General features: G+C 38.5%; 1 protein-coding gene across 1 annotated transcript in view; it reads left to right on the top strand.

Moving 5' to 3' along the window:
- The window catches only part of COL19A1 (collagen type XIX alpha 1 chain), a 204,223-nt gene that overhangs the window by 174,592 nt on the left and 7,957 nt on the right, over positions 1 to 21,674 (top strand). The window contains exons 36-47 of the mRNA XM_019471129.1: positions 407 to 451; positions 1,081 to 1,131; positions 1,216 to 1,260; positions 2,198 to 2,224; positions 5,227 to 5,280; positions 8,359 to 8,403; positions 10,810 to 10,854; positions 10,963 to 11,025; positions 12,753 to 12,788; positions 12,944 to 12,988; positions 19,078 to 19,248; positions 20,192 to 20,258. Of these exons, the coding sequence (XP_019326674.1) occupies positions 407 to 451; positions 1,081 to 1,131; positions 1,216 to 1,260; positions 2,198 to 2,224; positions 5,227 to 5,280; positions 8,359 to 8,403; positions 10,810 to 10,854; positions 10,963 to 11,025; positions 12,753 to 12,788; positions 12,944 to 12,988; positions 19,078 to 19,248; positions 20,192 to 20,258 (694 nt within the window). The remainder of the gene's footprint in view (positions 1 to 406; positions 452 to 1,080; positions 1,132 to 1,215; positions 1,261 to 2,197; positions 2,225 to 5,226; positions 5,281 to 8,358; positions 8,404 to 10,809; positions 10,855 to 10,962; positions 11,026 to 12,752; positions 12,789 to 12,943; positions 12,989 to 19,077; positions 19,249 to 20,191; positions 20,259 to 21,674) is intronic.

The following is a 21,674-nucleotide window of genomic DNA, read 5'->3' as shown; positions in this document are numbered from 1 at the left end:
AGCATTGGCTTTTGCAAAATAATATACAAAGCATAAAATAAATGTTAACTTTTATCTGTCAGTTGCTTAGAAATTGATATTAACAACTCTTTTTAATTATTCCTCTCCTTCCTGGTATATATGAAGTGTTTCACAACCCAGGTTACCACTACTATTTTGCCACAAGGAAGTTACTACACATAAAGCATCAAGTAACTAACAAAATGAAAAACTAGTATCAAGTAATGACAAATAACTTGCCTAAAGCTTAAGCAGGAGCTGGGCAGGAGAATTTATTCTTGATATTACCTGCTCATGTTGACTGTATCTCTTGTTTATTGTCATTATGGTCATCATAGCTTGGGTATGGAATAGATCTGGACATCAGTTACAGTAAATGAGTTATATGAATCTCTTGGTGTACTAGGGTAGTGAAGGTTCTCCTGGGAAACCTGGACCACCTGGGCCTCCGGTGAGACATTTTGTTTTATATTTTGAATGTTATATTAGGAACAATATACCTGTGAGTAAAATGTAATGTAATATAAAGAATTGACTGTCAATCTAATACATATTAATAGTGCAGGAAGACAGCAATGTCTTTTTTGCAAAAGATTTCTGTATTCCTTTTTTTTCTTGTGATTCATTGCTAAGTAAGTTCAGGTCAATAAAGCCATCCTAGAAACTGGGTCAAATGGGTTAACCTTGGTGTCCAATGTTATTAGAGTAATTTAGACAGCTTGGGTACCTGAGATCAGGGAACTCAGGGAACCTAGGGAAAGTCCATGGAGCTCACTAGACTCCGAATTAACTGGAATGGTACCTAACTCAAAATTAATTCTGGAGAATTATAATAATAATAAATATCAAAATGTAACATACACTGAGATTTACAGGTTTCTCGTTTCATAATTCAAAAAAAGTCCCAAGCTGCATTGGTATGTATCTTATGTTCTTACTGAAATGTCTGGAATCTTTGAAAAATTGATCAAGAACAAAAATGATACCACAGCTTTGCTGAGCTATGGGGCTTGAACAGGGCAAGAGCTCTGCCTTTGTGATTCATAGTTGTGACACTTACTTGGTTTTTATGTTTTAAAGGGTATGCCTTACAATGAAAGAAATGGAATGAGCAGCTTATATAAACTCCAGGTATTTGTCTTTAATGTTTTTTTTTTTTCCCCCCAATCAACACCTAATTTTGGCCCAATTCAACTTTTAAACTTGCTGTTACAGGGAGGTGTGAGTGTCGCTAGTTATCCAGGTCCACCAGGACCTCCAGTAAGTATTAACAGAAGCGTAATTTCTAATAGTTAATTAACATAGCAACAGAGGGGTTGGTAATTTGCATGCAGTTTTGGTAAGTGGCATGGAATTTGATTTTATATGTGAAAGATAGAAAAAATAAGGATATGATTGGTATGTAGTAAATTATAAAGTATGTGATCTTATGTGTTTATCAAGCATTTTAGCCCATTTTGGAGAGTAGTTTATTCTGATTTAAGTATTTCACCCTAGCAAGTAAAGGCTGCAAAAACGGTACATAATTTGGTATTGGACTCTTTAGTGAAAGTATCGTAATATCTTAAAATGTGTAATATAGTATTTATAGTTAGTGGTGGCATAGTTTTGTAATGGATTAAATCTGATGCCGGAAATGAGAAGCTCATGAACTCTGATCTCAGTTCTGTCACTGATTCACTGCGTGTAGCTACAGTGCAGAAAAATGTGTCAAACCGAGAATTCTATTGTGGCAGTAACGCAGGGCTGGTGTCTTCCACGCTGCAGAGTGCAGATGCACCACCTTGCAGCAGGACACTGTTGCTTTGGTTCTGTGGAGCCAAAGATGCTATGCACTTATTTAGGTCCTCCTTCTTGTTAGGGTCATAGGCAAGTTCTACTGTTTTAAGATGATTGTCATTTTGGTAACCACAACCTTCAGTGAGGACTTTGTCCTTACATTATGTGCCGTTTGTAGTCACAGGCTCGCACCGGACTGCAGAGCTGTCTTTCTCTGTATTCTGGAACAGCAAAACAAAAACCAAATATTACTAAGATTTTATACTAAATTAGTCAGCTGAGAGGGCTGGACTTAATACTGGTTCTAAATGCACTGCATTAGCAAAGTATACTCAATGCAGTAATACAAAAAAATACCATCTTACTGTGTAACTCTGTTCTTTTTTAAATGTGTTTCCACTTCTTCATTTCTTCGCAGGGTCCGAAAGGAGATCCTGGCACAGTGGTATGTATGAATTTTTTGGTTATGATAGAGAATTCCCCAAGTAGTTCAACACACGATCCTAGTCACAAGGGTGGAAAAGTCCATTAACATTCTTCAGCAGGTAGCTTACTTCCTGCAGAATCAGTACATCTGAAAAAGCCTTTTTAATTGCCAGGCTTGCAAATTTTGCAATTTCTGGTAAATAGTTCTAAGTGATAATATAATGAATGACTGAACATAGTATTAACTGCTTGTGGATTCATCTCTGCTGAGCTGTCGCTGGATATATCTAAGAATAGAGAATGTGCAATAAAGGTAGAAAATACCTTAGGAGCAATTAGATTGTTCTCAACATTAAATTTGAAAGTGATAAGGGAGAAAGGACAGCGTGCTACATCATGCTAGCTAGTAACAACTAGAAGTTGATGTTTTCTTTGGAAATGGTATGATGGTTAGTTTCAGTATGATCACATTGCTTCTGGTGAGCAAGATGATGATGATCATGGGAGCCACTATACCTTTCAACTATGCAGTGTGACATTCAAAAGCAGATCTATAGCTTTTGATATTTTTTTCCTTTAAGCGTTGTGTTATGTCCTTTTCACGTGATCTTTCTTTAAAAATTATGAGGAGGGGAAGGACAACTAGTGGAAGAATCTTGAGCTGTTGCATAGGGCTAGCTGCCAGCAGAATGTAGATCCAAATCCTGACTGGGTGTGTACATTTTTCCCAAAGTCCTTGACATGTGATGTCGCTTGCCTTTGTAATAGAGAAACGATATTTGTCATTAGCTTGCGATTTGTCACTACAGTTCATAGCCTTGAAGGTGGCAAAGTTGAAACTTACAGGTATTGCGTCTTGATGACTGGACATCAGTGAAAATACCCAAAAGATAACAGTAAAATTTGAGTATTGATGGTTTAGCCCAAAAAGTATGATAGTATCAAGTGTCATTTTAAATGGATATTGTATTAAAAATTGGATAGGTGCTTCCACAGCAGTTAAAATTTCAATACATTGTGTACTTCTTTTTCAAGTCTAAGGAACATCACATAACTGCATAATGATAGTTGCAGCACTATAACACTGCAACCTCTTTTGAACTGCAGGCAGTATGACTGAATCAGGATGAGTACCATCTGTCAGCTAATGGAAATTGATGAGAAGAGCTTGCTGATAAAAGCAGTAGAAGCTGAGCTAGTTAGGAAAGAAAATTGTGCCCAATCGGACTGCGTTCCCCGTGATGTGCTGATAAATTGTCTGCTTGATAAAGATCAGGAAACCCTGAGAAATATTGGAGATCATTTTTGAAACAAAATCACATCCCTTCCAGCAAAGTAAAGAACAGCTATGTCTGCTACTAATGAAACAAATTACTACTTCAGAGAATACTGACAGAGTTCCTTAACACATTCAGGAGTTCATTCAACCACCAAGAAGCTGACACTTGAGCTCTCCAGCTGCTGTCCTGTCTTCGAATTGTTAGTCTTGGGCAAAATAAATAAGGAGATGGTTCAGCCAACATCTTGGATGCCTGGTAGTAAAGAATCAGGTCAGAGCACAACACATAGACTGTTCAAATGTCATAGAATCATAGAATAGTTTGGGTTGGAAGAGACCTTTAAAGGTAAGTCACTAGAGACTGGCCTTATCTGAACGTATCAGGCCACAGTATTTGGAAGATGATGATGAGTGTCTTCTCTGTTGAAGGGTTCTTGTCTTCTGACTGGGGTCCATATCATATAATATCATATATCCATATCATATCCATATAAGAGTCTTTCTCTTCAGTATCAGTGTGAAACTACTGAGAAATGTCTCTCCTCATGAAAGCAGCATGCCAGTACCATTTAGTTGTATCTTTTTTCCTAGCAGTGCAGGCACAGTATCTACACAAAAATAGCAGCAGAATAAAGCGCAGCTAGCTCAGACTAACCCAGCCAAGACCAAAGTGGTATGGGAAGCTAACATTTTTAACAGCTGGCTAGGACTTCATCTATCATGAAGGTGCATAATCCCCACTCAGCCAACCTGTGCAGGGCCTAGGATCATGTTTGATTCTTTGCCAAGTGTTAATGGAGAGCCAGCCACATGAAAAACTGAACTTTGATCTATAAACCAATGTGATAACTGTGCTCCTCAAGGACAATAAGAAACCCAAAACAGAACCCCTCAGCACTCACAGCAAAACATGGAGTTGTGAGATAGTTTCCTAAAACAGTTGATTAACCAATTTTCAAAAAAAAGTCACAAAGCCTCTTTTTTTGTTTCATCATAATGCCCAGAAGCTGAATACGTCTTTCTGTACCAGCATCCACTTCCTACTCAGGAAGCATCATCTCCCAAACAGAATTTAGGTGTGGAAAGTGAGATCTGCCAGAGACTTCATGAAATCCAGGCAGGAATTTGCTGTGACTTTTGATTTAACTGAGAATTACTGAAATACTGGATTTGTTGGATTTGTAGTTTAAATCTCTATGGTAAATTATCGATTTTCTTTAAAAAAAGAAAAAGAATTAAAAGGGCCTCCCCACTCTATACATTAAACTGATTTCTCCAGTGGAGCATGTTTCTGGTTTTCTTTCAAAACTTGAAGACCTACACAGGGACCTAGTCTCTGTGTCCCTTGCTGCAGAGTAAGCTTTGTTTAGGGAACAGAGCACAGAATTGCGTGGAGGTTGGTTCTCTGGTTGACGGCGTATGCTTACACCCCGAGGCTTTACAGCCTGGAGGTGCTTTAGAGCTAACCTTGGCTTGCAAGAACACTGGAGGAGAGTCTTCTGGATTATATTCGTCATCAAAATTAAAACCATTGCTCAAATATTTACACAATGCCTCTGGGAAAAGCTTAATTCGCAGATCACTAAAATAAGGCATAAGAAAATCTGTTCACCTAATAACTGGTTAGCTGTTTTACTAATATCAAGTTAAATAATCTGCTATTGCTTGCTGTTCAACATTTCTCATGTAGAGTACAGAAATTCTAATGTATGCAATCCTTTTTAATCAAAAAAAAAAATTAGGGAGACCCAGGACCGATGGGATTACCAGGACTGGAAGGACTCCCAGGGGAAAAGGTAGGACTCTTAAAAAGAAGTCATGGCTTCTTAGTGGCAACTATCTGCAGCTAAATGTTTTCTGAAACCTTATTTGAATTTTTTTTGTGTAAGTTAATGTTTCTGTGTGAAAAATATTTGCATATTTATCTGTATTTTCTTTTTTTCCTTTACTGTGGATCTAAATCCTATACTCACCCAACATAAAATTTCATTTTCCGCAAGTGGAAAATTGTGTGTAGGAGGCCTTGTAATATTTTGTTTTCTTAACTTCATAGAATACTACTATATACTATATTTTTTATATATATACACACACACACTATATATAAGTATATTACTTGATAGTTATATAGTTAACATGTTCCTAAGTATGGTCACTAGTTCTTGTTTTCTATTGAACATCGTCTTATGCTTACAGTCTGTCTGTCTTGTTCTAAGATTTGCAGCATAGCTACAGATCTGAGGAGAATTTTGTACCTGAATTAGTCTAGACCTAGTGCATGCAAGACTTCCATACAAAAAAAAAGACCATTTCAGATGAGTGTAAAAATGTTGAAAAGAGTAGAAATAGAGGGAGAGACTGATTCCCTACAGTTCCTGTTGTATTGCATCCTGCTCCAAAGTGAGCAAAAATCTCTTTTCTCAGACTGTTGCCCATTATTCTAAAAAAGGCCCCTTGTTTCTGTTTTGCTTTTCTTGCACTCCGTACTGCGTGTATGACACCACCGTAGCACATCCCGAACCGTATCACATTCTCCAGCTCCTTCCTGTAGTTCAAGTCTGCATTCCAGCGCTAGGAAATGATCCTTTCCTTCAGCTGGTGGCATGTTTCAGCCTTTCACTTACTAGTTGTGGAGGCTGATACGAATTTAGAGAAAAGTTTTTCATGAAATGCTAAAAATTTCAAGATTTTGGTATTTATTTCTAAATATGGCAAAGTACAAAAAATTCAGTGGCAAAATGAAAAAATCTGTAAATATATTTTCTGTCAGTGAAAACAGTTTGATTTTGCCCATATCTTCTACATTTAAGAAGAAAAAAGAGTAATTTTTTTTAAAATTGAATATTTATTCAGCTTTTTGAATTACATGTTATTCAATTACTTCATACAAAAATAGTTTACTGAAACTTATTTTTCATCAAAAAGCAATGTAAATGAAAAGTTTCTCTCAATATCAGTGTGCATTACTCCTTGTGCAGAGTGGGGAGTGACAAGATCTAAGGTAGGTGTCTATACTAGATATTTAAATTACATGAGATGATTCTTGCTCTGGAAGACTGCAATTTACAAGCAATTAAAGATTTCAGAATGAATAAACACAGGGAGCTATTACAGGTCTAACTGAGACAAAGTGGGGACAAGAATTAAATAAAGGGAATAAGCAATGGAGCAGATCGTATAAACAAGCTAAGTGAGTGTTTGGCCCTTTCCCAAAGCAAAAATATCCTTTCCTTAACTAAATTTGGTCAAAATTCCACGTCTGGTGCGAATAAATGAACAGAATCCCAGAGTCTGCCTGCCACTCCCAACAGTACAGTGCATGCTGGTGCATTTAAAGCTATTAGGTATATCTGTGTAGCAGAATGCCATCTTCCACAGACAACGTTGGCTGTAATTTCACGGGAATTGCATGAACTGTCTTAAAAACTTCGTGTCCTCGCATTAAAATGTCCCTCAGCTGTGCTGACACAGTGGTTTGTGCATCCGTGCTGCGAATCAGATTGCTGAAAGGACCAGAATAATCCTTAAAAGAAAAAAGTTGCAAGGGAAGTGCTAGGAATTTCTAAGCTTCACTGTCATAGCCAGCGTATAGGGAAAACACCACGATACAAGTTCTGGGTCCAGAATAACCACAGGGACAGAGTGCAGTGCTCCAGCCAATATGCCCTGCTACAGATACTCAGTGCTCAAGTGTTCCTGAGGTGCATGTTCCTCACTGAGGGGTGAACTTGCATTAAGTGACTTCTTTTAGCCTCCAGAGCAAGAGAGGTTGAACTGTGGCCTGTAAGCAAGCTTCTCCCTCCGGACGCAAGGTCAGACGTTTAACTTGTCATCTGTCTACACTTTGTCTAATGGAGTTAAGTGTTTCTAATTCCCAGCATTATCATTGCGCTACCTGAACAAAATGATGAGAATGAGACAAATCAGCATTAGGTATAAGAACAGAAACCAGAAATCCCACCATCTCCTGGGGCTCTTCTGCACAACAGAACAGGGCTGTAGCTATGTTGGCAGAGCTTTTGCAAAACAGCTCCAGGTAACGTAAACTCATCTCACAAAAATATTCTCCTGTTAGTATGGCTTTTAACTGTGCCAGGGCTTTTCTTACACACTTACAGAAACTAGGAGCCTGATTTTTTTCTTACATTTTTAACCAACGTTATACTAGCAGAGTGTAGTTTTACAGACCAATACATGTCAGCAGTGGGTTAGGGCAAATCTCACTGTGTAGAGTTTTACCACTGGTGAGCTCCATCTGTCTGCTTTGGGTTATAGTCCTCTCAAGAGAGAAAGATGAATTTGTGCCCATAACTCATCAGCTCCAGCACAAAACCCATTGTCTTAGCTTAAAGCGTAGGTGAAGGTGGCTGTATGCTAAAAGGAGAAACTTTGCCCTGAAAGGACCATGGCACAAGCAAATCGGGGATGCTGACTTGCAGCAAACGGATGACTGGGTAGCAAGAACATGAAAACTTCTTTGAAAGATACATCTTAAATATGGGGATGTTGATATGCTGGTGAATTACCCTATGTGAATTTTGGTCATTGTCATGACGACAAATGATAATTATTTGGAAAACTACAGATAAGTCAGGGACTTTCCATCCCTTTTCAAGGAAGGCTTCAAGCAGAGTATAAGGGATAGCATGGAAATTATGACATTGTACAAGAGAACCTAAACAAAGGATTTAAGTTACTTGCTCAAGTCTGTAAAATGAGTCAGTGGCAGAGCTAAATATTAGCATTTAGCAGAGCCTGGCTCTTGTCCTCATTTTCAGTTCACTGAATAATCCTTCCTCAGGTTTTAATGGGAATCCACAAACAAAACTCTGTTTGATTGTTACCATTTAAGTATAGATTTATCTTTTCTTCAGGGTGACCGTGGACCAGCTGGCACGCCAGGAGTAGCAGGGACACCGGTATGTATATTCATTAAAGAAAACTCAGTTTGTTAGAAGCTGAAAAAACAGGTCAAGCAAGGTGCTGAGCTGTAATCTCGATCACTGTTTGTGGAACACTAGTGCTTGGCTAATGCTTTATAGGCAGGTATGAAAATGATGTGTTTTTCCTAAAGAGATTAGAGTTTTATTACCACTGAGGGTTCATACTATTTTTAAAATGACAGGAGGGAATGGTATGAATACATGATAAAGCTGGAATTTGAAGCTGCATATGCTTACTTAAGAAAGCATATGAGATTGTTCTCATTGCCTCAGTTTAATATAGATGAAGACATTTTCTGTGTTCCTGGGCATGCACAAATTTCTGAGCATCTTTCTATCACAAAGAATTATTATGAATGTTAGTTATTGCAATCTACAAGGATCTGCATATCAAGTTGACCAAACATTTGCTTTAGGGGAATGCTTTGTCAGCTATTTACATGTGGTATTCAGAGAAGTTTCTGATAATCATCCAGAAACTTTGTGGTAGGTGAAAGTAAATGTAACTAATGATAAATTGAAATTATAATTATTCATTTGTGTTCCTAAAGGAAATGAAGGCAACTTTTCTTTAGATTGCATTCACAGTTTAATAAAAAAGTTTATCCATATTTCAGGAGGCAATATGGAGTTATTTATATGCAAATACATTTATTATTAAATTTCAGCAGCTACCAATCCATTCAGGAACTGTTTTTAAATTATAAATACGTGTTTTGTGAAATAAAGAGAAGTTTGTGTCTATGCACTCCCATTTCCATTAGCCACTGATGTAGCCTATTTACTGTGAGTTCCAAGAAAGAACATCAGCTTAAATAGATTAATTTAGTTAAGTTCTCCTAAAACAAGGTAAAATTGCACATTTAAGGGGAAAAGCGAAGTATTTCTCTGAGTTTTATAGCCCATGTATGAGTTTCAGAGTTTGTTGCTCTGAAATATATTTCACGCTGTGAATCAATAATGCAGTAGGATGATTACAATTGTTCATTCCCTGTGTATTTCCCACTGGATATGTTCCAAGTCTTATTCTTGTTGCTCTCTGTTCTAGCTGGATATGAAATATTTAATGAGTTCCCTTCATCACTGATGGAGTTGCATTCTGTTGATTACATTTAATTCTAATAAAATCCACTGAAATAAATTATTTGTTTTAACATTTTATGCTAAGCAGTTTTAATTAACAAATTAATAGACATATGAGAGACAATATTTCTTAGTAGTCTAGGAAGAGTTTTTGAAATATATCCACATATCTTACTGGAAGAGAATTTGTCCTCCTTGCCTGGCATTATTCCCTAGGTTGAATAGTGGACCCTTTTTCCCATTTGGGAATATAAACCTCTCATTTTAGCCTTGGCTTTTTGCTGAGCGGGATTATCAGGGAAGCTTGGACGGACATACTGCAAGAATTGCCACCAATGCCTATTTCCTCAGCACGAATCCTCAGTCCTGTTGTTCCTGAAGTTGTTACTGGCATTGATGTGTTAGATCCCCCACTTGTACAAGTCAGCTGAGGATCTGGTCTAAGGATATTTCCGGGAAATGTAGATTCAGGGTAATAGATTCTTGTCTGGGGCTGAACCAGATAGGTTGTTAAAAGCAAGGCATCATTTAAAAAAACAAAGACATTTAAAATCACCATCTAAATGATGAGATGAGAAAGGATTGTGAATTCTGGCAGGCTGAACTTAAAACGACAATAAAAGTGGCCGAAAAAGAGCATGAAGAAAATTTACAAAAGGTGTTAAGTCAGTAATAAACTCACTTTAAAAAAAATCAGGACTAGGAAGTACCTGAAGGAAAAAATCTCGATTTCACATATGCAGTGATAAACTTTGATCTGACTATGACTTCTCAAGAAGGAAATCATGGTGATGTAAAAGAAAATTTCATGAAAACCTTATCTCAGTATTCAGAAAGGGTAAAGACACCAAGTGATTGAGTTATGTTATACACAAGAGCCAGATTAACATGGCATTGTTAAGTCAGTAATAAACTCACTTTAAAAAAAATCAGGACTAGGAAGTACCTGAAGGAAAAAATCTCGATTTCACATATGCAGTGATAAACTTTGATCTGACTATGACTTCTCAAGAAGGAAATAATGGTGATGTAAAAGAAAATTTCATGAAAACCTTATCTCAGTATTCAGAAAGGGTAAAGACGACCAAGTGATTGAGTTATGTTATACACAAGAGCCAGATTAACATGGCATAAATATTAAAAAAATCTGGCAAAATATTTATTTTTCCTCTCTTAAAGCATTTAATGAACAGTAACATGAATATTTCACTCAAATATATATCCTCTTTTATTTTTGACCTAAGAGAAATTATATTTTGCTTCCTAGTAATTTGAATTTGTAATGTTCTCTTTCTGCAGGGAAAGACGGGATCTCCCGGGTCCCCAGGGATGCCAGGGGAACCTGTAAGTACAGATTTGAGTTATGGACTCTTGTGATAATACACAAATATTTCAAACACCGAATGCAAAATTTTACATGCAGATTTATATACGTGTTTTCTTCTTTCTTAGGGTGACAGAGGACCTATAGGAGATATAGGCTTCCCTGGGCCAGAAGGGCCACAAGGAAAACCAGTAAGCAATTTTATACTGAATATATATGTTCATTACAAAAGGATACATCTTAGTGTATCAGAAGTTACAAAAGAAATCAGATTACATCCTGCTTTGTGTTAGGCTAGGTAACATCTGAAGAACACTTAGGGCTACAGTGCTCAGTATTAACCATCCAGTCAAGAATTCCTCGTATTGTGATGATTTAATAGTTAGTGTTACTGAGATGTTGCCTTTAAAGGTCTTATGAGGGTCCTTTGGATCCTGTTGACATAAAGGATCCTCTCTTATTTTTTCAGAAGGAGAATATTAACCCAGACACTCAACACAGTCTATAAAGGATGGGGTGACAAAATACATTCTCGGTTTTGGTTTAGATAGAGAAGCGTGTGTTTCATGACTCTGAATAAACTTCATAACTTTTCTGTATACAGGTGATGAAACACTGCAGCTAAAGCATTTACTGTTCACTTAGGATATGTCTAATCTGACCTCTTTATTTAATAAAAGTGTGGCAACAGTGTAGTCAGCATTGTCTGAGCTGGTTTAAAACAACCTAGTTTATATTCTAGAAATGGTTCAGAAAGGATAGCGCAGAACTCATTATCTCCCCCGAAGCTTGGTGTTTTGGGGACAAGCATGAGAAGCAGACCATTTCAGTTTGTCAGCACGTCTCCACGTTACGCTTCTGTCTTGAGAGAAGAGACAATTTCTGTAACTTCAGCAGCAAATTGGCCCAAGATGCCTAATCTGTGCAAAACTCCACTTTGCAGCATGAGAGGGAAGCAAACATTCCTGATGTCTTTGCTCATGCAAGTCCTTCTTTCTCACTCAGTGAAATAGCAGAGTTTGCTGCATATGCAGATCCATGTATATCCTAGTAAATTAAACAGTGCCAGAGCATTTATCTTGCAATTATCTGGCATTGTGCAGTTGTTAACATACTCTGACATTATTTTGGCCCATGCCGACTAGGACTCTCAGATAATGCCACATTCCAGTTTGGGGGGTAACATGGGCCTGGGACTGTTTCCAGCAGGTGGTATGAATGAGACCACCCTCTTTTGGGAAGGAAACATGTTTAGCCCAGGAGGCTGAAGCTGTGCCATGCCACAAGTCCTAAGGACCAAAGAATGGATCTGGCCACTTACTATTAAGGCATAATCTCTGTAACAGCAGAAGGGTAATAGGGCATCAGGGCTAATATCTAGAATAAGAGAAATCTCCTCTATGGTTGTATAATGACTAGCTGGGACTGGAAAAGCGCATGTACAGGTCCATATTCCACATTTGTGGAATTTCCATATAACTTGTCATTTGAAGTTGTGTGTTCATTAAAGTTGATGCACATCTCGATGCCAAAGATTTTTTTTGCTCTGCTCTCAGCTCAAATTTAATGTGCTTGCAGTTCAGTATCGCCCTGAGCTCTGTTATTTCACGTCTCAAGACTATTTGTGAGTAGTTCTATATTGTAACCACACAAACTGCTGCCTCTGCAGCTTCAAAATATGTACTGATACCAGCACTAAACATTGAGCTTTACCCTTTATATTTTTAAAATGCATAACCACACAAACTGCTCTCTCTGCAGCTTCAAAATATGTACTGATACCAGCACTAAACATTGAGCTTTACCCTTTATATTTAAAATGCATATACATAAGCAAATTTATTAAAAAATTGTTTTTTTTTTTTTTAATAGGGAATCTGGAAAAGATTTAAAAAATTGTTTTTTTTTTTTTTAATAGGGAATCAGTGGAAAAGATGGATTGCCAGGTCTTCCGGTAGGAAAACATGCTTTTACATACTAGTGTATTTTATTCTTCACAGATACCAGAGCTGTTAATCCTAGGCCGTTGCTTTCAGTTCTGCTAACAGATGAATATACAAAAAAGCCTTTAAGTGATATGTTTATCTTTTTTCAAAAATGATTTTTCAGGGTGCTGTGGGGAGACCAGGAGACAGAGGACCCAAAGGAGAACGTGTAAGTCCCTTGTTTTAATAACTTTTTTTCTTTTTACTGAGCATCTAAGCACCTCATCAGCACATATTTTACAGGCAAAACCAAGAAATTAATTCTCTATGAACTTCAGTCAGTCTCTTAGACAACTCAGAGGTTTAGTCCTAGACACCACTTCAACAAATTAGAATCAAATTGCTTCTGCATTTAGAGGAAAAACACATTTCATAGATTTTCTAACACAGTTGGCCTGGACAGTGTAAATTGATCAATAGGTTGAAAATTAGAAAGTAGCTAATCCTGCTGTGATGCTGTCAGACTTTGCAAGAGCTATAAAGCTTACCCCATTGTCATCCCCGAGATCTTTGTATGTCACAAATGCAAATCATGTTTTATCTAAAACAAGCTTGTTGCACTTAGGCAGCAGGAATGCCAATGCAATACTTTACTGCTTCCCAAAATGTTTAGACAGTTCTGTTCATGGTAACAAGATCATGGTGGACAGGAATCATTACGGGAGGTGAGAGATGATCTTTATTTTGCTAGAGCAAAGAAAATCCTAGCGCATACTCTGCTCTTGTTATAACATTGCTAAAGCCCTGATGTCCTAATCTAATTGATGCCACATTTATTTGATGAATCAGAAAAGCACCCCCCTGTGTAATCTGGAAAAGGAAATGCTGCTTTATGACACTGTGGGTGTCATAATGATGACACATAAAAACATGAGGTTTTAACGATTATTACAATAATTGTCCCTTACAAAAATTAACAGTTTGCAATGTTGTGTTTCTGCCTTTAAGGACACAAATAAAATGTAAGAACCTTCTTATAGTGCCGTCTACTGTGTACTGCATTACACCACTCAGCCTTGACCTTCTCAGTGTCAACCTACCTGAATGCCCTGCAAATAGTACTATACACATACAGCCAAAAGAGGAGGCTGGACCTGTAAGTGCATGACCTTGAAACATGCTGACAGGGAGGAGGATGTTGAAAAAGTCTGTGAGAGACAGAGACACAGCCTTAGCTTGCTTCATCAGAGTGAAACTTGGGAAGCTTCAGGGTAAGAGCAGAGGGTGTATTTATTCCAGTCTCATCGGTGACAGAGTACATACATACACACATGTACATGTAGCTATAGATGGAAATATGGATATATGCTTGCTCTCAGAGAGGTCACAGGTGCCTGAATCTGCTCTCGCTTCTGGGATCACTGGCAAACATGTCATGATCTAGCTCTCTCTGTACAGAGTAAAATAAGTAAATAAATATACACACACACACACACATATACATCAATAGAAGAAATATATAGATACATGTTAAAACATAAATCAATTTCCAGAAGTATTTTTGTCTCAAGTGATAATCAAAATCTCTCACAACCTTTTATAACAGGAAAGCTATAAATATGCCCAATGCAGTATCTGAATACAGTTTTCAGAAAGCTGTCAGTTGTTCCTTACAATTCTGCAGGAAAAGAAAAGGTTTGTTGAAAACAAGGGAAGATTTGCCTAAGAAATAACAGTGAAATACACAGCAGAAGTCTGCATCTTGGATAAGAGATCAGTGGGGAATTGGGGGGGAATTGGAATTTTTTTTTTTTTTTTTTTTTTGCCTCTGGATCAAGTATTACAGACCTACATCTGTGAGAGAGATTGCAGTGATTACAGAAAATAACACAAAGTCAAGGTTTTCTTGCAGCCATTATTATGACTGCTGTACAGCGTACTCCTTCAGTTTGAGACCAGCTGTTGCAATTACAGAAAAGAGAAGCATCAAAACTGGAAGGACAGAATAAAACTCTTGAGGTTTTCATGTCTCTCATAAGTATATCCTTGTAGAGTCTGTTTTAAGAAGGAAGAATTCACCTGGGCTGAAATAATCCTATACATCCTTTGAGTGATTAAACACTGCTGTTATTACTACCTTATAAACTGAGTGACAAACCAGTTGAAAACATGTGGTTTATACCAATTGGAAATACGCCTTTCAAGTAATTTCAACAACAGATTAAAGTACTGGTGGCTGGCTCATTTATTGCTATTATCTGCATGCCTTGATCACAGACCGGGAGCCCGCTGGACTAGAGCATGTAGAAACCCAGGCAAAACAATAGCTCCTTCTGCACAGGATTTAGTACAAGATTAAATGCAAGAGATGGGAGAACACTAGAAAGGAGGAGGACTGAATAAATCAGCACCGTAGGCAGAGATCGCAAAACGCAAATGTCCTACCCTGTTTTTTGTACAATTCATAGTGAAGGAGAGTTTAAAGAGGAATGTGGAGGAAGATATGACCTGGTTTTATGAGGTTTTACAAGGAGCTTCTTCCAAACACAAAGAAAACACTGGAGGCAGTTTAAAAAATGTGTGTTTGAAAAGTGGCTGTAGTATTTGATCTGCCTTCTACACATTGGCAGCCTGTAAAATGGGAATCATTTAGAAGAAAAGCAATTCCAGGATCAGCTTCACACTGCCATAGCACCATGGCCTTAGAGAAACCTGCATTTTTCTTTATTTGAAATAGAATAGCTATCCATACCTACTCTGCAGGGTTATAAACCTGAGAAAGTATATATGTATAATTTGCCTTAAATATGTTTTTAATGAAGGCTTCTTATAAATATAGTAATGTTCAGACAGCTTTTTTTTATATATGCGGGTGCATGCATGGGTGCATGGTCTCATTTGAAAGCACTATCAGACAAAATGGTCTGTTCAGTGTCTCCCTATACTGGACTTCCATCTCCAAAAAAGTGACTAAACTAAAAATTATATTAAAGGCTGTACCTCTTTCAAGTTTTGCAATAACATATGGTAGAACAGGAGTTGTTCTTCAATTTTATGTTTCCGGTCAATATGAGTGAAGTAGGAGGTGGAGGTTGGATGCAAAAATTTTGTTAAGGCCCCAAAAGAGCCTCTTCCCTGCAGACTGCAAAAGTTCTGCTTCTCAGTCAGAATCCTTCCTCTGCCCTGAATTTCTCAAGGTGTTGCAATACACGTCCTGATACAATAGCTGTATGCAGTGCAGAACACTTTTTCCTATAAATCTTAAAATTTATAGAAACCTGAAAAGGTACACCTCTTCCATCAGAACATTACTCTTCCACTTCCCCCAATGCACATCCGCTCCCTTTCCTGCTCCCATCGACTGTTGAAAATTTGGGAGTCTTTGACAAGGGTTACGGGTGTCTTTTGTGTATCACATAATATCTTGTCTTTTTTCTACTGAATAGCTAAATTAGCTATGTGTTTGTTGGAAATCATTCATATGCTGCATATTTAGAGTTTTGCCCAAAGTATTAATGCCCAGAAACTAAAACTGGAAATCAGACATCTGCAGTATTGGCAGGATGGGTCTTTTAAGAGAGACATAATAAACGTAATCACACTGAGATTGTTTCCGTGGCACGCTGACTTCCCTGACTTCCATGACTATGTGATCATGTTAGCAGTTTGACAGATTGTATTGGGTTTACATGGCAAGGTTTTGGTAACAGGGGGGCTGCAGGGGCGGCCTCTGTGAGAAGGCACCAGGAGCCGCCCCCATGTCAGACAGAGCCAATGCCAGCCGGCTCCAAGACAGACCTGCTGCTGGCCAAAGCTGAGCCCAGGAGTGATGTTGGTACTGCCTGTGTGACAGAAAGGGTGAAAAATGCTGTGCAACAGCTGGGAGAGAGGAGTGAGAAAACATGAGAGAGACAACTCTGCAGACACCAAGGTCGGTGAAGAAGGAGGGGAGGAGGTGCTCCAGGCGCCAGAGCAGAGATTCCCTTGCAGCCTGTGGAGAAGATCATGGTGAAGCAGGCTGTCCTCCTGCAGTCCATGGAAGACCACAGTGGAGCAGATATCCACCTGCAGCCCGTGGAGGACCCCGTGCTGGAGCAGGTGGATATGCCCTGAAGGAAGCTGCAGCCCATGGAGAGCCCACACTGGAGCAGGCTCTTGGCAGGACCTGCAGCCCATGGAGAGGAGCCCACACAGGAGCGGGTTTTCAGGCAGGAACTGTTTCCCATGGGGGACTCACACTGGAGCAGTCCATTCCTGAAGAACTACAGCCCATGGAAAGGACCCATGCTGGAGCAGTTCATGAAGGACTGTATCCCATGGGAAGGACCCCACACTGGAGCAGGAGAAGAATGTGAGAAGGAAGGAGCAGCAGAGATTAAGTGTTAAGGACTGACTGCAACCCCCATTCCCCATCCCCCTGCACCACTTGGGGGGAGGAGGTAGAAGAGTGAGGAGTGAAGTTGAGCCTGGGAAGAAAGGGGGTGGTTTGAGGGGAAGGTCTCACTATCCTGCTCTGTTATTAATTTTCAATAAATTAAATTAATCTTCCCCAAGTTCAGTCTGTTTTCCCCTGACGGTAATTGGTCAGCAATCTCCCTGTCCTTATCTTGACTAACAAGCTTATCATCTCAATACCCATGCTGGAGCAGTTCATGAAGGACTGTATCCCATGGGAAGGACCCCACACTGGAGCAGGAGAAGAATGTGAGAAGGAAGGAGCAGCAGAGATTAAGTGTTAAGGACTGACTGCAACCCCCATTCCCCATCCCCCTGCACCACTTGGGGGGAGGAGGTAGAAGAGTGAGGAGTGAAGTTGAGCCTGGGAAGAAAGGGGGTGGTTTGAGGGGAAGGTCTCACTATCCTGCTCTGTTATTAATTTTCAATAAATTAAATTAATCTTCCCCAAGTTCAGTCTGTTTTCCCCTGACGGTAATTGGTCAGCAATCTCCCTGTCCTTATCTTGACTCACAAGCTTATCATCTCAATCCCTGTCTTGTTGAGGAGGGGGAGTGAGAGAGCGGCTGGGTGGGTACCTGACAGGCAGCCAAGGTCAACCCACCACAGAGGTTAAAATTACAGCTGTGAAATGATGAGGTCTCAGATTTTGACACTTTTTTTTTTTCTTGTGGTAGACTTTCAGGGTTCAGAGCCTCTGCACTCTTACTGAGGGCAATTTAAACTCCAATTGGGAATGCATTATGGTTTCTGTTAATGCAATAAAACATCACAATTTACAGTGGTCTTTGTAGTGAAGCTTAGTTATACTCAGTAATAAGCTCTAACTCACTGGAAATCATACAGATTGGAAGACAGATAGGTGATAAAAATGTTATACAACCTCCTACTTGCATCCTTACCTTTCTTTCTTTTTCAATCTTTAAATGTCATGTAAATACAACTTAAGAATATAACTACACTTTTATTGGTTTATCGGTCAATGATGTTTCAGATCTGAATACAGTTTACCAGCACTTGCTGTAGATTAAGAATGCAGTTAATTCCATTCATTCACCCCTCATAAATGTAGATTCTGGATGTATCTAGTAATGATGTAGTCAATTCTTGGGGCTGTTTGCTGCTTATGGTGGAGCCTACCATTAGCTAAAGTGATGCAGCAAGGGCAGTCAGTGACCCTTAGGAACTGCCAGCTGTTCATTAACAACCGAACGTGTGACTTGCGGCACTCTGCACCACAGCTGTAGTTCAGTGAACTAATAGCTAATACATTAAGTCACTCTAAAGGATCTAATTCCTCACAAATAAAACAAATGTAAACGCCATCTCAGCCATGATGGAAGCTGTTGCTGGCCAGAACATTGACCTTTAATTTATTTTGTTTGCAAGGAATTCACTCGTTACAAATGTATTTGTATATTTGTTGTTTCTTTGATTAACTGAAATGTTGTGTATATGCAGAAATAAAGTATTAGGCTTCGAGGAAAAGTTACAGAAAAAAGCCTGATGCCTTGTGCCTGGGGAAGTTTCAGCACCTAGATTCTACCTATGCCATATTTGACATTTCTAGATCCTTGTGTAAGGGCTATAAACTTTCTGCACCCGAGTTCTGTCCTTGGAAAGTGGGTCACAGAGTCAAGCTATTTTTTTGTCATTGACTTCGACATTAAAAGTGTAAGAAAACAAAACGTTACTTGCTCTGTTTTCAGAGACAAGGGTTAGCCTGTAAAATCAGCTTCCCTGCATGACTCATAAAATGTATTTCTGAACAGGGAAGAATTTTCTCTTTAGCATTCTTGGGTGACTTTTCCTAGTTTGTTCCACTGTGTGCAATGGTTTTCTTTCTGCTTTTATTTTATACAGGGGGATCAGGGTATTCCAGGGGACAAAGGTCCACAAGGCGAACGAGGGAAACCTGGCCCGTCAGGAGAAAAGGGGGATGTGGGTCCTACTGGGCCACCAGGAGACAGAGGCTATCCAGGATCACCAGGTCATCAAGGTCCCCCGGGTTCACCAGGACCCCCAGGGTTTCCGGTAAGTAAATACAAGTTTTCCTTTGTTGCTTGTGAATTCAGATGACGTGGAGGTAGCATGTGCTGAGCAGTAGAAATTCAACCAAGCAATACCACAGCATCAGAAAAACTAAGATATCTCTGAGATAATTTCAGTGTTCAGTTAAGAGGTGGAAAAAATATACCCAGGTGATCAAGCAGTTATTTTAATTTTTTTTTTAAACATGTGCTATGGATGAACTTTACTTATTTATTTCTTTAGCTCCTGACAAATCAATATGGCTACTCAATACTGTTAATTTTCAAGTTTTCCATAAGCTTAAGAGCTAAAGTGTAAGTCTTTGCAACTGAGAAAGAAAAGGAGGCAGACAAAAATGATTCTTAATAAAAGGGAAATCAGCGTTTAAAAAGACAATGAAATGCTGCCTGTCAGGTGTAGATATCTTGGTTTGTCTCCATGTGCACACAGGCACACAGCCACGTTTTGGGTTCTTTTTACCCTCAATCAAGTGGGGTAAAGCTCTAAAAAACTTTTCCAGTGAAGTTATTCGTCCTGTGATGCAGTTTTAGTTGGTCGGCTGTGCATCAAAGCAGTTAGTTCCTAGAGGGGGTGAGAAGTTGGCATATGCTGTGCAAAAGTCAAGTAAAGCATAGCGGTGTAACTGGACGTCCTTACTGTCTTATGCAAATTAATTTCCATACACATAACATGCTGGTCATCTTGGCAGTTGGGAGTGCCTCTTCCACTTCATGGTATTAGTGATCTTTATAATATTATAGTGTATTTGCAATAAAGTGGCCTTTGCAGTTCAGTAAATAACACAAATATATTAAAATATTTAATTTTTGGTGAAAGCTTTACATTTTTAATGCTAATTTCAGCATTTTTTAAATTTTGTAGCATCATAAAGTGCCCTCTGTATGTTTCTTCTGATACATATCACCTTTTTTTTTCCCCTCATCAGGCTGATACAGTTTCACTTGAAGAAATAAAAAAATATATCAAACAAGAGGTTCTTAAGGTTTTTGAAGGTAAGAAAATGAAGTATTATACAACTAAAAGTAAATCTTAAATTCTGTTCTAAATGTTTTACATCCCTTCAGCCTTTATATACATTTCTTTACATGTCATCTAACTTACATTGGACTTAGCAGCTGCCTTGTTGCCGTAGCTATGTTTAACTGTTAAGTCTACTTAATATAATTATGTTCGAACAATTGTAAATTATAACCAGAGTATTCCCTTATGTAAAAGATTAGCATTAAAAGGTAGTTTGCTCCAAATCATAATATCAAACATATGTATGTATCATTGTAGATACATATATGTATCATATATCGTTGCAGATACATACGTATCTACAACGTATCATTAAGACATTGAAGATTTATTAAAGTGGAGAGAATAGAAATATCTAATTATTTTGGCCACTTAGTGGATGACTTATCTAAACGAACGAACGGCTTGACCGCTTTCAGTCATGCAGGTCTAAACTGCTGTGCATTTTCAGCAAACATCCCTGCTGAGCTCCAAAGCTCCCTTGCAGACCACCATCTTCTGGCACGGTTCTAGGCAAGTACCAGATTCAGGCAAGGCCTTTGTACTATGTAAGCTTTCTTAGGTGTTTCCTTACTCTGAAAAGGAAATGTTTTTCCTCCCCAGCGTTTTCTTAGTCAGGGTTGAAAAGCTGTGACTCAGGTAGGTGTCTGAAACAAGCTTCTGCTCGAACACCTCTTAACAGTAGCTTCTCTTCCATTGCAAAATGCATTTCTTATGTCTGCAATATGCTTAGCTATTTTGTCATTAATATTTGTGGATACAAAACCTTTTCTCTTTTAGGGATAAAAGAAATCATATGAAGTTTAAGACTTTTTAAACTGTTCAGGCAGTTTTTCACTTCATAACAAGGCTATGATTTTGTGTATTTTCACCCTTCCCCAGACTGCTACCCCTTAGGAGTTCAACCTACTATGTATTTCAAGAGCAGTTTGTTGGCTGAAGTTACCTCCTTTTCCCCTTCAAATGGATTGGTAACAAGTATTTAGCCTATTCATAAAAAGAAAGTATTAAAAGGTGTCCTGCCTACAGGGAATATTGGGTTTTGTCTTTAATAGCTATTCCTTTTTCTACACCTCACTAGTGTTCCCACAGATCTTCTATTTTTGGCTTTGTTTCACTTTGCCTATATTCTATCACCTTGCTTATTTTTTGTTTGATACCCACTCTTCTCTTTACTCTAATTTTTTTCTCAAATCTTAAAACTCCACCACAGTAAATACCTGCTAAATTGTGGAATGCTTATTTAAGTTTTTTAATCCACTATAAATGAGACAGATTCAAGGTTAGTATCTATTTTGCCTACCTCTAAGGAGCACTGAAATGTTACCAAGTGCACTTCATTCCACCAGCATGAACAGTTCATGCTGAAATCTCTGCAATTAATAATG

Source organism: Aptenodytes forsteri, unplaced genomic scaffold (assembly GCF_000699145.1).
Source record: "Aptenodytes forsteri isolate BGI_AS27 unplaced genomic scaffold, ASM69914v1 Scaffold256, whole genome shotgun sequence".
Classification (NCBI taxonomy): Eukaryota; Metazoa; Chordata; class Aves; order Sphenisciformes; family Spheniscidae; genus Aptenodytes; species Aptenodytes forsteri.
This window is presented reverse-complemented; position numbering and strand designations above follow the sequence as displayed.